Below are 16002 nucleotides of genomic sequence, written 5' to 3'. Positions count from 1 at the left end.
CCAGAGAAGATCTGAATGTTTTGGTGTTGGATGGGGAAGTTAAGTCCAAGAGTGACTGAGCTGGGACAGCTGAGAGTGCTGCACTTTTACCTCTGTAGAGTATCCCAGAGAACTAGAGTGTTGCAGCTAAGCAGGACTCTGAGAGGCCTTGAGGCCTTAAGACCAGGGAAGGTTGCTTTCATCTCTTCATTTGTAGCTGATCCACTATTGCCTATGAATCAGGAGGGGCCTCACTCTAACTCCAGGTGCTGTACAGCAGGTCTTCTATCTCCCATTCAGTCCGACTTTTAACTCTATTTTCTCTAAATTCATTAAATTTCTTTCCCTTCCAAGACCTTGCCTTCCATTAAACTTTTATGTATTAAAATATTATTTTCCACTAAATAATATATTTTCATGGTAAAAAAGTCCAAATCGTGTCAAGGTTGGACATTGAAGCTTAAAACTATTCTTCTTAGTTAATTTCTCTGACTAGACACATCTAATTACTTCTTCTGATAGACTTCCACAAATACTGGCAGGCTACAAATTACCTTTTTGTGTTGAAATGATGTTTCTGCTATGTATTAAGAAATATGTAGCCCCAGAGGGCTCCAGTAAAATTGTGGGCTAGTTTGCCAAAGGAATGGAAAGGAATGAAGCAATTAATAGCAAATTTCAGCAGAAAACCTATTAGCAGGCTGTCATTTTTTCAGTAGTGTTGTGATATTAGGGGTAATGTGGTGGTATTTGCAGGCAGTTGTGTGCTGCTTAGGATGCAGGCTGGCAGCCAGCCTTACTCTGCTAAGGTTCTGGGTTGCCTCTGTCCATCAGCCCATTCTGACACAGTGGAAATGTTCAACAGTTGCACTGTCTGCATAGAACAAGTGGCCACTGAAGCCAGGAAATGGGGTTAGTCTAACTTAGAGTTATTGTAGGTGTCAACTTCCCAGTGGATTTCAAAGATTTAGTATGGATAAAACAATGTAATGTATCTCATTAATTATTTTAAAATATTAATTATATGTAACATAAATTCCATATAAATATTATATCTTAAAATAATATTTAGGATGTATTAGGCTAAATCAGAGAAGGCAATGGCACCCCACTCCAGTACTCTTGCTTGGAAAATCCCATGGATGGAGGAGCCTGGTAGGCTGCAGTCCATGGGGTTGCTAAGAGTCGGACATGACTGGGCGACTTCCCTTTCACTTTTCACTTTCATGCACTGGAGAAGGAAATGGCAACCCACTCCAGTGTTCTTGCCTGGAGAATCCCAGGGACAGGGGAGCCTGGTGGGCTGCCATCTATGGGGTTGCACAGAGTCGGACACGACGGAAGTGACTTAGCAGCAGGCTAAATAATTCAGGCTGGATGAAGCCCAAGCTGGAATCAAGATTGCTGGGAGAAATATCAATAATTTCCCAAATAATTAGTGATGTTGAGCATCTTTACATGTGTCTTTTTGCAATCTCTGTGTCTTCTTTGGAGAAATGTCTATTTAGGTACTCTGGCTGTTTTTTAATTATATTGTTTTTTTAAAAAAATATTTTATGTTTTCTTTATATAATTTAGATATTAACCCATTACACATATTATTTGGGAATATGTTCTTTCATTCAGTAGCTTGTTTTTTCATTTTATTGTTGGTTTCCTTTGCTGTGGAAAAGGATTTTAGCTTGATGTAGTCCTCTCTGTTTATTTTTGCTCTTGTTACCCTTGTAGGAGGAAACAGACACCCCAAAATATTGCTAAGACCAATGTCAAGGAGCATACTGCTAATGTAGATTAATTGACTATATAGGTGTTGGCTTATTTTTGGGCTCTGTAGTCTGTTCCATTGATCTATGTGGCTTTTTTTGGATAGTATCACAGTGTTTGGATGAATAGAGCTTTATAGAATAGTTAGAAATAGGGAGTATGATGTCTTCAGTTTTGTTCTTTCTCAAGATGTCTTTTTTTCTTGGGGCCTTTTGTGGTTCCATACAAAATTAAAGAGTATTTTTTCTAGTTCTGTGAAAAATGCCTTGGTATACTGATAGGGATTGCATTTAATCTGTAGATTGCTTTGGGTAGTATGAACATATTAACAGTAGTAATTCTTATAAGTGTAGTATATGTTTTTTTGTGTGTGATCTTCACTTCCTTTCATCAATGTCATAATTTTCAAAGTACGAGTCTTTCACTTTTTTGATTAAGTTTATTGCTGGGTATTTTATTGTCTTAAGATGCAATTGTAAATGAGGTTAATTTCTTAATTTCTTTCTGATAGATCATCATTAGTGTATACACTATAGTTTTGTGTATATTAATTTTATAGACTATGACTTTCCTGAATTCATTTATTAGTACTAATAGTCTTTTGGTGGAATCTTTATGGTTTTTATGCAATTTCCATGTAATTTACAAATAGTGACAGCTTTACTTCTTCCGTTTCCATTTCTATGCTTCTTATTTTTCTTGTCTGAATGCTCTGATTAGGACTTCCACTACTGTGCTGAATAAAAGTGGTGAGAGTGGGAATTCTTGTGTTGTTTATGACCTTAGAATAAATGCTTTCAGCTTTTTGCTATTGAGTATGATGTTAGTTGTGGGTTTGTCATATATATATATACATATATATGTATATATGTATTTACATATATATATGACAATATATGTTATGTTGAGGTATGTTCCCTTTATACATACCTTGTTGAGAGTTTTAAAAATTATAAATGGGTGTTTTATATTGTGAAAAGCTCTTTCTATCTGTATTGAGATTACTATATATATATATATATATTTTTTTACTATATAATTTTTATCCTTAGTTTTGTTAGTGTGCTGTATCACATGGATTGACTTGTGGATATTGAATTATCTTTGAATATCTGGGATAAGTCCTAGGTGACTATGGTGTAGGATCCTTTTGCTATAATGCTGAATTTGACTTGCTAATATTTTGTCAAGGATTTTTGCATCTATGTTCAACAAGGACACTGACCTATAATATTCTTTTTTTCTGTGGATTCTTTTTCTAGTGGTTGGAATCAGGATAATGGTGGTTCCACGGAATAACATGAAAATGTTTCTTCTTCAATTTTGTGGAATACTTTGAAATGCGAACTATAGTAAAAATACAAACACTTAAGGGGCTTCCACATTAGTGAAGTTTTTAGGAGTATAGTGGTCCAGGGCATGTTGGAACATCTTTTCCAAGGTGCTGTGCTAAGACTCTTCAGTCGTTTCTCTTTGTGAACCCATGGACTGTAGCCTTCCAGGCTCCTTGGTTCATGGGAGTCTCCAGGCAAGAATACTGTGGGCTGCCAAGCCCTCCTCTAGGGGATCTTCCCAATCCAGGAATCAAACCCTTGTCTCTTGCATCTGCTACATTGGCAGGCAGGTTCTTTACCACTAGCACCACCTGGGAAGCTCTTTTCTAAGGTAAAGACAGTTATTGAACCTTGAACAACTCACCACTGAAAAAGTGGCACCATTCTTGGAAGACCTTGGATTTTGGAGGTAGACTTTACTAATTTGGGGACTGACAAATCATCATTGGATCACTCAGAAAGATGCCAGTTTTGAGTGGTATCCAGAGCAATAAAGGGGTTCTATAGCAGGTTCAAACTTTGGTGGGGGCAGTCTTGCTGAGACCGAATTGTGTTTCCTGAAATTATTTTTGGTTGCTCTGCCTCCCCTCCCTCAAGTGAGTCTATTAGGGCCTTTAAAGAGGTGAATCAGGTTAAATTAGGTCATAAGAGTGGAGCTCCTAGAACTGGTGCCATTATAAGATGAGGAAAAGGAACCATTACTCTCTTTTCCCTATATCAGGATACAGTGAGAAGGTGGCTGTGTGCAAGCCAGGAAGAGACCCTTGCTAGGACCTAGTCATGCTGGCATCCTGATCTCAGACTACTAGTCTCCAGAACAATGAGAAAATAAAATTCTGTTGTTTAAGCCACTCGATCTATGATATTTTGTTATGGCAATCTGAGCTAATAGAAATCCTTTATTTTGGCCACATCACTTGGGAGATCCTATGGCGCTACACAGATTCATGGTAGATGATGGAGTCTACGTGTCGACTCTGTTAAGTCTCACCAGAGTGTTGCAGGGTAGACCAACAGCATTCTGGAATAAGTCTATGCTCTCTGCAGGAGAAAACTAATTTTTTAAAAGGTGCATTTGAGCACTATGGAGACCCAATTCCTGACCAGAGTTCTGCATTATTACTTAGACATTGGCAGACCCAGAAATTATGTATTTGAGTGGATACAGCAGCCATCCTTCATAAGTTGAAAATAGCACAGTATAACCTATAAGGGAAAAGAATCTGAATAATTATAAATATACATATGTATATAACTGAATTCCTGTGGTTAGTACCTGAAACTTATTGCAAATCAACTATACTTCCATAAAAATAAAGTATATCCTAGGAACCTCCCTCGGAGAAGGAAATGGCAACCCACTCCAGTATTCTTGCCTAGAGAATCCTGTGGACAGAGGAGCCTGGTGGGCTGCTGTCTGTGGGGTCACACAGAGTCAGACACGACTGAAGCAACTTAGCATGCATGCACACATTGGAGACGGAAATGGCAACCCACTGCAGTATTCTTGCCTGGAGAATCCAAGGGACAGAGGAGCCTGCTGGGCTGCTGTCTATGGGGTCACACAGAGTCGGGCACGACTGAAGAGATTTAGCAGCAGCAACAGCAGCAGCAGGGACCTCCCTGGTGGTTCAGTGGTTAAGACTCTGTGCTGCCAATGCAGGGGGCCCAGGTTTGATCTCTTGTCAGGGAAGTAGATTCCACATACAACATGGAGTTCTCATGCTGCAACCAAAGATCCTGTATACCACAAGGAGGATCTAAGATTCTGTGTGCCGCAGCTAAGACCCAGAGCAGCTAATATTAAAAAATACTTAAAAAATAAAGTATTTGGTAAAATTAAAAAAAAATTCATTTCTTCTCATAAATGATTTTGATGTTGCAGGTGCTGGCCTTTCAACAACAAAAACTAATTCTGAGACCTCAATAATGTACCATCTCTCAAGGAGACAATTTCATAGAATAATGATTACCCTGGACTATTGATGGAGCAGTATCTCCGTAGTATCTCAAAGAGCTGGACACATTGAAGTGACTTAGCATTCATTCATGAATCTTGTCTGTATTGAAATTGATGCATATTTCTAGATATGGAACTTTTTCCTGCCTGCAGTGTTTATTCAGCACCACTATCTGAGAGCTCACAGAGTTCTGATTTCCAGGTCCATCTAACATCTCCTTAAATCAATGGAATAATTTTTTTTAAGTGAAAGGGTTGTTACAATGGGAACACCATGATCAAGATATATACTGCATTCATTGCATTATGTGAAAACTACTGGCCATGTGGCATACCAGGAAAAGCACAGACATGAGCTGCCAAGGAAATGACTTTGGAATCGTTTAGGGATATGGTGATGTTCTTCACTAGCTGTACTTATGAGGGCTTTCCTCTGGCTCAATTGGTAAAGAATCTACCTGCAATGCAGGAGACCCGGGTTTGATCCCTGGGTCAGGAAGGTGCCCTGGAGAAGGAAATGGCAACTCACTCCAGTATTCTTGCCTGAAAAATCTCATGGACAGAGGAGCCTAGGGGGCTTCAAGATGGGCACGTCTTTTAAAACAATGGCTCTTCAGTGGCCCTTTGTCTTTGATAGCTAAAGTAGATTGGCCCTGGAGCCCAGGGATCAAAATTACCTCTCTTGCCATCACTTCTGGCTGTAGAAGTTCTGGGTCTGAAGGTATGTACACAATTAATTTAAGTAACATCAGGTGATTCTTTGGATGGCTGTACCTATTTATACACGCCCATTAGCAGCAGTGATGAATGGTCCCCATAATTCCTCAATCTCCATTCACTGAGTTGCTGACTGAGTTTTGCCTTATTGTGATGAAAGAGCTTGGGCACAGGGAAGGAACATCCTGATCAGGAGCCCAGCACACCTGAGCTCCTGCTAGTCTTTTCCTTGCTAGTTCAAGAGGAGCAAGATGTAATAATTTAAGACTTCAGGTTCACTGAACTTTCAGATAACTGGGAGGGGCAGCTGCATGTAACTGGACTGAAATAGGAAGGAGAATTAACAACCTCTGGGATCTAATGCCTGATGATCTGAGGTGGAGCTGATGATGTAAAAATAGAAATAAATTGCCAATAAGTATAATGCACTTGAATCATCCCAAAACTATCCCTCACCTCCCCCTGCCACAAACCCCTGGTCCATGGAAAAATTGTCTTCCACAAAACCGGTTCCTGGTTTAAACTGATTGGGGACTGCTGCTTAGAACCGTTGCTCAGTTTATGGGGTCACACAGAGTCGGACACGACTGAAGTGACTTAGCAGCAGCAGCAGGGACAGTTCTCTCCGGACATGTTCCCCACTGTGTTAAATGGTAAGAATAGTTCTGTCTTCTTTTTCTTCTCAATTGCTAGGAAGTGGATGCTCATGTATCATCTCTGAGAAGTCCTCTTAAAATACTGGTTCATTAGGATCCTCAGGTGTCTGAGCACAGTACTAATTCGGGGGAGAGAACACAGGCAGGACAGTGAGAAGCCCATAGGAAATTTATTTTCTTGTCTACACAGATGCCCACAAACTCAGCAGACTTTTGAGATCAGCATCTTATGATGATTTCACGCTTGATACAGACTTTGTAAACGAGGGAGCAGATTTCCACATCAGAAGGGCATATATTCTCTTCTGACACAACTTCAGCTTTCCCTTTTATGATCCCATTTTCTGCAGAGAAAAAGCAATGTTGTCTCAGACAACTGGATTCTGCTACTGGTCTTCTTACACCAGATCCACCCACAAAACATCATATCCTGCCTTTTACTGTGGTCTGAAACAGCCCCATTTCTCAGGCTCCTATACAAGACACAGATGTTACCAGCCCTTCTCCCTTCCTCCACCTTGAACCTCTTGCCCACAATGCCTCTATGTGATGAGTTTCATTCTTCCTCCAATAATTTATTCATATTGCTTTCTGCCATGTCCTGGTTTCCCTTTAAACTTTGCCCTTTGCCTTCACATAACATTTCCCCTTATCTGACATTAATGCCCTGGCAGGAAGTCTCAGCACATACCTGATGCTTGTATTTCCCAAAAGAAGTTTCTTGTACTGAAATCACACAAACAGGCTGTGTAAATAAAAGTACCATAAGGAAAAATGATGTTGCTGAAGGCCTCGAGCGTGACTCTAACCTGAGGAAAAAGCATAGATTTGGCTGAGGCAGCTGGGGAGTAACCATTAAGCAAAATAAGCATGTTTTAGGTCAACACAGGAAGAGGGCACCAGAGGTTTCCCCTAGACATCACCCCTTCACACATTTATATCTAAACTCAATTTAGAACGTCATTGAGATTGTAAAAAGCAGTCTGCTCTGATGTGGAGTAAACCCACCAAATAAACAAAACAGAGTTCATCGTCCCTACTGTGCTGCTTTCCGGCTTTGTGACATGGCGTTACTACTCTGAGGTTCTCATTCTACGTTTGTGAAATCAAGCTATCTAGTCGGTACGAGTTCATAAGTTTTGGTGTTTTGTGTGTGATAAAGCTCTTTATGAAGGTGAAGTACTATGTGTATTGTACAAATAAAGACACCTGGAACCGGAAAGCACTTGGCCGACTAGTACTTAGTACATGTTTACCTTACCCAAAACAGTTATACAACTTTCATCAGATACAAGATGGAAGGAATGACTGAGATTCTCAGATGGGAGAAGACACCTACTGAGGTCAGACCTGAGAAGAGAAAGTCCCAGGACCTTCCTGAAATGGCAACAGAGAAGATGTTTGGAAAGGGGAAGCGCAAAGGCGTTTCTAGCATCATTTATACTTGAGTAAATATCAGATACCGCATGTATTTCTCTTAGGACTTTTGGTAGCTCTGCAACTTTCCCTTCTGTTTGCATAGTTTTCTAAAAACCTTACTGAGGCCTCTAAGGAGTTGGGGATTGCTGTCAAATACAGGGAAGCCAGTTGTCTAGGGGATCTGAAGGCTCACTGAAGACAGTGAGGAAAGGTGATGGAGGTGGAGGCTGGAAAGCCAGTCCTGGTCTGACAGTAAGTCTCCCCACGGTGAGGGAGACCGTAATCACCCCATTCTTGCAGCTTCTCTCCCATCTGCCATGGCCTATTGAGTGGAGTCTCCCTGACAGCCTCCCCACTGCACAGGATGGCGGCAGGGGCGTGGATGGCTCAGGTCCAGCAACGCTGATTAATCATTGTCACTCAGTCTTATTCATCTTTGTTTTTATCCCTATTCCTATTGCTTTTCTCTCTCCTCCTTGCTTCTCCCCTGGGGAAGATAAGAGTCCTGACATGGTTTAAAACCTCTTCTCATTTATCCTCTGCCTACCATCACATTCTTCTTTGTTTTTTAGTGCTTTTTCTTTTTTTGTGGTAAAAGCGACATAATAAAAAACAACATTTTAACCATATTTAGCTGTACAGTTAAGTGGCACTAAGACCATTCACGTTGTGCAGCACTGACTATCACCCATTTCCCAGATTTTTCGACTTCCTTAACTGAAACTCTGTCCCCATTAAACACTAACGTCCCCACTCCCATACACCTTGGCCCTGGAAGCTACCAATGTACTTTCAGAATTTATGAATTCAACTATTCCATCTGTATCATCACTTCTTCATTTTAGAAATGGAAATAATAATACACACTTTCCTAAGAGAGTTGTTCTGAAGTTCATGGCTAATGCATGCAAAAGCATTTGTAGGTGACTTTGTAAGATGATGTTTCACTTCAAATCAGTAGTGCAGATTGAAATCATTTATGAGGATATTTTTCTTCTCTCTCCCCACTCACCATGACCCACAAATCCTCACTTACCACTAAGCATTTGGCCACGTAACTTTTAACGGTGACTGTTACGTCGTAATAGTTCGTTGAGTTTTCAACTGGATCAATTGTCAGTTTTGCTGAAATCACCTCCTGTCTAGATATGAAAAAGAGGCAGAAAAAAGGTCAGATAAAAGTCTTGGATTGCGGTAGCCTGAGAGGGAATATGGAAACAGGGGAGGCAGAGAGAGCAGGGGATAAAAGGGATACAGAGGCACCAATGCCATAAGGATCTACTTTGCATGACACATACCTGAGGTGAGCACTGATGCCCATGAAGCACAGGGATCATCTAAGTTGGTGGATCAGCACAACCTTTTCTTCTGGGCAGTGACCAGGGCCATGGCCCCTCTTGTACAGCTCAGGCACCTTATTCAAAGTTTATACCACAGCTATTGACCACAGTCACATTGCCAACTATGTTTCTCTTTCATGGCAAAAGAAGAGAATGATTAAAGGACAGAAGATGGATTTAAAACACAAAATTGCTGTAAGTGCATGGATTCAGTAACCTCTCCCAGCAGTTTCTGAGCAGGGAGAGAATGAGTTCTGGGTTGGCAAAAGTGTCCTCCCCTGGAAGATTTTCTGCAGGGAGGAAAAATACATGACTTACACTAGGTCTTGAGCTGCGCCGGACCCAAGTCTCAGGCAGAGAACGAGGAGCAGGACAGCAGGGCTGGTCTTGAACAGAAACAGAAGAGTACGCATGCCGGAAGACTCTGAAGCTCAGGAGGACTGTGTCCTCAGGGAGCAGGATGGCTCTTATGACTCTAGCAGGAAGGCCCTGGAGCTATAGGCTCAAGTTCACTTGGCCAAAATCATCACATCTGAGGGATTTCCTTTTTGCTACCTTAGTTGTTTTCTTTCTTTCTTTCTTTTTTTTTTGAGAAAGGTCAGTGTTTGGCCAGAACTGCTGTGCCTGAGCTCATTTTCCCATTCACAAGTAGTCAGAACTTTAAGTTGAGGAGAGAGAAAGGAAGGAAGGAGTTGGACCATTATCACTTTTTTTTTTTTCTCCCAACATTAGAATGTTCCTGGATCCTTAGGATAGATCCTGTCTTAACTGCTGTAAGCATGTTTCTTTCCTTTACTAAGCCCTACTTCCTAACCCCTGCTCTGAAGTTGTAGGATCCATAAAGTGTCCTATTTCTTTGTCCTCTGAATGACAAATGTCTTATCTTCCTCTCAATGCCTCAACTCTAAAATTTGCTGTAGATTTTAGATGTGGAATTTTAGATTGTATTAATAGAATGGATGCCTTGACACTAAGGTGCCTAATCATACCTTCTCTGATTTACATTTTTGGTCCAGAGAATCATCTCTAATAAGTGGTGGCCCCAAAGTGTATAGAGTGTGTTTAAAGAGCATTCAGTCCACGGACATAGGAAAAAGTCAGGTCAGATTAGAAGAGGCAAGACATACACGGCATATGTCCCTTATGGCACTACCAAGCAAGAAGCTGTATTCAGTGACCTTTCTATGTATGGATTGGTTCCTTTAGGAGCCTTGGATTCACATTCCATGTGTGGAAGCTGCTCTCCCGAAGTTTCTCTGAAAAAGTCCTGTCATCCCAGCTCTCTACCTCCCTGGCTTTGGTTACTTCTCAGCCTGCTTCTACTTGAAAGAAATTCAGTTGTGGTGGATAGATGACAGATCCCATCTTTGGGGGACCTTTGTGATCATCTCTGGTTATCTTACAGGAGAAGACGGTATCTGCGGAACCACTTAGAGAGTTTGGGTGACTAGGGAGCTCATGCAATTTCACACCTACCTTGCAAATGGGAGAACCAGGGAACAGCTGAGGGTTCTCGCATCAGATGTAGAGGTTAAGTCCAAGAGTGAGTGAACTGGGACAGCTGAGAGTGCTGCACTCTTACCTCTGAGGAGTATCCCAGAGAACCAGAGTGCTGAAGCTAAGCAGAACCTTGAGATGTCTTAAGGGCAGAGCAAGACTAGGGAAGAAGCTTTCATCTCTTCATTTGTATTTTATGCAACATTGCCTATGAATCAGCAGGGGCCTCTCTCTAACTCCAGGTGCTGTACGTCTGGTCTTCTCTTTCCAGGGTCAGTCTACCTTTCATCTCTGTTTTTCCTAAGCTCATTAAATTTCTTTCCCTCTAAATATCTTGACTTCCATTAAATTCTTATTTATTGAAATATTATTTTCAACTAAAATATTTTCATGGTAAAAAATCCAAATCATATCAAGGTTGGAAACTGATGCTTAAAACCAATTTTCTTAGTTAATTTCTCTGACTTGACACTTCTAGTTACTTCTTCTGATAGACTTCCACAAATACTCAGCAGACTGCAAATTACCTTTTTGGGATGAAATGATGTTTCAAGTATATATTAAGAAATATGTAGCCTCAGAGGGCTCCAATAAAATCAGGGGCCAGTTTGCCAAAGGAATGGAAATGAATGTAACAAGTAGTAGCAAATTTCAGCAGAAAACCTGTTATCATAGTACCTCATTTTTTCAGTAGTATTGAGATATCAGGTTAATGTGGTGGTATTTGCAGGAAGTTGTGTGCTGCTTTAGGATGAGGGCTGGCATCCAGCCTTACTCTGCTAAGGTTCTGGGTTGCCTCTGTCCAACAGCACATTCTGGCACAGTGGAACTGTTCAATAGCTGCACTGTCTACATAGCACAAGTGGCCACTGAAGCCAGGAAATGGGGTCAGTCTATTTTAGATTTGTTATAAATGTCAACTGCCCAGTGGCTTTCAAAGATTTAGCACGGATAAAAGAATGTAATGTATCCCACAAATGATTTTTTAATAGTAATTATTGTTGTTGTTGTTGTTCAGTTGCTCAGTCATGTCTGATTGTTTGTGACCCCATGCACTGCAGCACACCAGGCTTCCCTGTCCTTTACCATCTCCCAGAACTTGTTCAAACTCATGGCCATTGAGTCAGAGATGCCATCTAACCATCTGTCATCCATAACCTCTGTCATCCCCTTCTTCTCCTGAAGAAACAGGTGAAGTTAACTTGGTAATATATTTGATTTAGCCTAATGTGCCCTAAATATTATTTTAAGATATAATTGCACAACAGACTGTGGAAAAATTCTTTGAGAGACGAGAATACCTTTCCACTGTGTCTGTCTTTCTCAGCATCAGGATCTTTTCCAATAAGTTGGCTCTTCACATCAGGTGGCCAAAGTATTGGAACTTCAGCTTCAACATCAGTCTTTCCAATGAATATTCAGGGTGGATTTCCTTTAGGATTGACTGGTTTGAACTCCTTGCTGTCCAAGGGACTCTCAAGAGTCTTCTCTAGCAACACAGTTTGAAAGCATCAGTTCTTTGACAGTCAGCCTCCTTTATGGTTCAACTCTCACATCCATACATGACTACTGGAAAAACCATAGCTTTGACTAGATGGACCTTGTCGGTGACGTAATGTCTCTGTTTTTTAATATACTGTCTAGGTTTGTCATAGCTTTCCTTCCTAGGAGCAAGCATCTTTTCATTTTATGGCTGCCATCTGCAATGATTTTGGAGCCCAAGAAAATGAAGTCTTTCACTGTTTCCATTGTTTCCCCATCTAATTGCCATGAAGTGATGGGACCAGATGCCATGATCTTTGTTTTCTGAATGTTGAGCTTTAAGCCAACTTTTTCACTCTCCTCTTTCAGTTTCATCAAGAGGCTTTTTAGTTCCTCTTCACTTTCTGCCATAAGAGTGTGTCATCTGCATATCTGAGGTCATTGATATTTCTCCCGGCAATCTTGATTCCCGCTTGTGCTTCTTCCAGCCCAGCGTTTCTCATGACGCATTCTGCCTATAAGCTAAATAAGCAGGGTGACAATATACAGCCTTGACGTACTCCTTTTCCCATTTGGAACCAGTCTGTTGTTCCATGTCCAGTTCTAACTGTTGCTTCCTGAACTGCATACAGGTTTCTCAAGAGGCAGGTCAGGTGGTCTGGTATTCCCATCTCTTTCAGAATTGTCCACAGTTTATTGTGATCCACACAGTCAAAGGCTTTGGCATAGTCAATAAAGCAGAAATAGATGTTTTTCTAGAACTCTCTTGCTTTTTCCATGATCCAGCAGACGTAATTTGATCTCTGATTCCTCTGCCTTTTCTAAAACCAGCTTGAATATCTGGAAGTTCTCGGTTCATGTATTGCTGAAGCCTGGCTTGGAGAATTTTGAGCATTACTTTACTAGCGTGTGAGATGAGTGCAATTGTTCAGTAGTTTGAGCATTCTTTGGTATTGCATTTTTTTGGGGATTGGAATGAAAACTGACCTTTTCCAGTCTGGTGGCCACTGCTGAGTTTCCCAAATTTGCTGGCATGTTGAGTGCAACACTTTCACAGCATCATCTTCCAGGATTTGAAATAGCTCAACTGGAATTCCATCACCTCCACTAGCTTTGTTCGTAGTGATGCTTTCTAAGGCCCACTTGACTTCACATTCCAGAATGTCTGGCTCTAGGTGAGTGATCACACCATTGTGCTTAGCTGGGTCGTGAAGATCTTTTTTGTACAGTTCTTCTGTGTATTCTTGTCACCTCTTCTTAATATCTTCTGCTTCTGTTAGGTCCATACCATTTCTGTCCTTTATCTAGCTCATCTTTGCATGAAATGTTCCCTTGGTATCTCTAATTTTCTTGAAGAGATCTCTAGTCTTTCCCATTCTGTTGTTTTCCTCTATTTCTTTGCATTGATTGCTGAGGAAAGCTTTCTTATCTCTCCTTGCTATTCTTTGGAACTCTGCATTCAGATACTTATATCTTTCCTTTTCTCCTTTGCTTTTCACTTCTCTTCATTTCACAGCTATTTGTAAGGCCTCCCCAGACAGCCATTTTGCTTTTTTGCATTTCTTTTCCATGGGGATGATCTTGATCCCTGTCTCCTGTACAATGTCATGAACCTCTGTCTATAGTTCATCAGGCACTCTATCAGATCTAGGCCCTTAAATCTATTTCTCACTTCCACTGTATAACCATAAGGGATTTGATTTAGGTCATACCTGAATGGTCTAGTGGTTTTCCCTACTTTCTTCAATTTAAATCTGAATTTGGCAATAAGGAGTTCATGATCTGAGCCACAGTCAGCTCCCAGTCTTGTTTTTGCTGACTGTATAGAGCTTCTCCATCTGTGGCTCCAAAGAATATAATCAATCTGGTTTTGTTGTTGACCATCTGGTGATGTCCATGTGTAGAGTCTTCTCTTGTGTTGTTGGAAGAGGGTGTTCACTATGACCAGTGCATTCTCTTGGCAAAACTCTATTAGCCTTTGCCCTGCTTCATTCCGTATTCCAAATTTGCCTGTTACCCCAGGTGTTTCTTGACAATACCCAGTTGTGGATGTGACTGTACAATGTCATGAACCTCCATCCATAGTTCATCAGGCACTCTATCAGATCTAGTCCCTTAAATCTATTTGTCACTTCCACTGTATAATCATAAGGAATTTGATTTAGGTCATACCTGAATAGTCTAGTGGTTTTCCCTACTTTTTTCAATTTAAGTCTGAATTTGGCAATAATTTGCCTGTTACCCCAGGTGTTTCTTGACTTCCTACTTTTGCATTCCAGTCCCCTATCATGAAAAGGACATCTGTTTTGGGTGTTAGTTCTAAAAGGTCTTGTAGGTCTTCATATAACCATTCAACTTCAGCTTCTTCAGCATTACTGGTTGGGGAATAGACTTGGATTACTGTGATATTGATAGGTTTGCCTTGGAAACAAACAGAGATCATTCTGTTGTTTTTGAGATTGCATCCAAGTACTGCATTTGGGACTCTTTTGTTGACCATGATGGCTACTCCATTTCTTCTAAGGAATTCTTGCCCGCAGTAGTAGATATAATGGTCATCTGAGTTAAATTCACCCATTCCAGTCGATTTTAGTTCGCTGATTCCTAGAATGTCGACATTCACTCTTGCCATCTGCTTGACTACTTCCAATTTGCCTTGATTCATGGACCTAACATTCCAGGTTCCTATGCAATATTGCTCTTTACAGCATCGGACCTTACTTCTATCATCAGTCACATCCACAACTGGGTATTGTTTTTGCTTTAGCTCCGTCCCTTCATTCTTTCTGGAGTTTTTTCTCCACTGATCTCCAGTAGCATATGGGGCATTTACCGACCTGGGGAGTTTATCTTTCAGTATCCTATCATTTTGCCTTTCTAAATCAAATATATTATCGAGTTAACTTCACCTGTTGTTTTTTAAATGTCACTAACAGAAAGTTCAGCATTATGCATGTAGTTTAAAATATATTTCCTTCTCTTTCTCTCTCTCTCTCTCTCTTTTTTTTTTTTTTTTTTTTTGGCCTCTCTCTAGGGCTTGTGGGATCTTAGTTCTTCAACAAGGGATCGAACTCAGGACCTCAGCAGTGATGGTACCAAGTCCTAACCATGGACTGCCAGAGAATCCCTCCCCCTCATTTTAATTGGAGAGTGCTACTCCAGGAAATCATGTATCTAGCTGCTTTGAGGACAAAGGAAATAAAAGTGTGTTCAGAACTAGCACAGGAGCTAAAATTTGTGATTTTGTAATGCTATTCGGTGGAGATTTCAGGGGCCCAGATAAGATTGCCTGTGTGTATAAATACATGTGTGTGTAGAAGCCAGGAGCATAGGCTGTTGTGTCAGGTTGCCGGCACGGGGAAAATCCCAGCCTGCTACATAGTGGCCATGTCCAAATTAATTTGCCTTCTCTCATCTCAGTTTTCCCATCAATGAAGTTGAATACATTAAAAAATAGTTCAGTCACTTCAGATGCCCGGTTGTGTCTGACTCTTTGCAGCCCCATGGACTGCAGCATGCCAGGCTTCCCTGTCCATCACCAACTCCTGGAGCTTGCGCAAACTCGTGTTCATCAAGTCGGTGATGTCATTCAACCATCTCATCCTCTGTCATCCCTTCTCCTCCTGCCTTCAGTCTTTCCCAGCATCAGGGCCTTTTCTAATGAGTTGACTCTTCGCATCAGGTGGCCAAATTATTGGAGCTTCAGCTTCAGCATCAGTTTTTCCGATGAATATTCAGGATTGATTTCCTTTAGGATTCCTTTAGGATAAACAGTATTCACTTGTTTTGTCTATCTCCCCTGAAAATATAAGCTTTATAAAATCAGGATGAAAAATTCCGGATTCACTTCTGTA

The 16002-nt window shown here is 40.9% G+C and overlaps 1 protein-coding gene across 7 annotated transcripts; it reads right to left on the bottom strand.

The window, feature by feature from the left end:
• Window positions 1–6560: 6560 nt before the first annotated feature.
• Window positions 6561–9895, bottom strand: LOC139182787 (prolactin-inducible protein homolog). Of its 7 annotated transcripts, none has more exons than XR_011566354.1 (5): window positions 9128–9853; window positions 8866–8971; window positions 7672–7787; window positions 7102–7219; window positions 6561–6754 (listed from the first exon to the last, which is right to left on the bottom strand). XR_011566354.1 is itself a non-coding variant. In XM_070788302.1 (5 exons), exons 2-5 carry the CDS (start codon window positions 9148–9150, stop codon window positions 6630–6632), a joined length of 372 nt encoding a protein of 123 aa, XP_070644403.1. In that variant the 5' UTR covers window positions 9151–9243; window positions 9488–9623; the 3' UTR covers window positions 6561–6629. The 7 variants fall into 7 exon arrangements, 5 of the variants coding, with proteins under 5 accessions (XP_070644403.1, XP_070644404.1, XP_070644405.1 ...); XM_070788302.1 differs by lacking the exon at window positions 7672–7787 and having other exon boundaries at window positions 9128–9243; window positions 9488–9623; XM_070788303.1 differs by lacking the exon at window positions 7672–7787 and having other exon boundaries at window positions 9128–9301; window positions 9488–9620.
• Between the last annotated feature and the right edge of the window lie 6107 nt (window positions 9896–16002).

This window comes from Bos indicus, chromosome 4, assembly GCF_029378745.1.
Source record: "Bos indicus isolate NIAB-ARS_2022 breed Sahiwal x Tharparkar chromosome 4, NIAB-ARS_B.indTharparkar_mat_pri_1.0, whole genome shotgun sequence".
In the NCBI taxonomy this organism is placed as follows: Eukaryota; Metazoa; Chordata; class Mammalia; order Artiodactyla; family Bovidae; genus Bos; species Bos indicus.
Note: the sequence above shows the minus strand (reverse complement) of the source record. Positions and strands in the feature narration are given on the sequence as shown.

What these genes read in the sequence shown, in the direction of transcription:
- LOC139182787 (XM_070788300.1), bottom strand. Translation starts at nt 9,582, where the DNA reads ATGCGTACTCTTCTGTTTCTGTTCAAGACCAGCCCTGCTGTCCTGCTC. An exon ending in GGCGCAGCTCAAGACCTAGT is followed by an intron (nt 8,972 to 9,487) that starts GTAAGTCATGTA and finishes TTTCATATCTAG; the next exon opens with ACAGGAGGTGATTTCAGCAA. An exon ending in ACGTGGCCAAATGCTTAGTG is followed by an intron (nt 7,220 to 8,865) that starts GTAAGTGAGGAT and finishes CTTTTTCCTCAG; the next exon opens with GTTAGAGTCACGCTCGAGGC.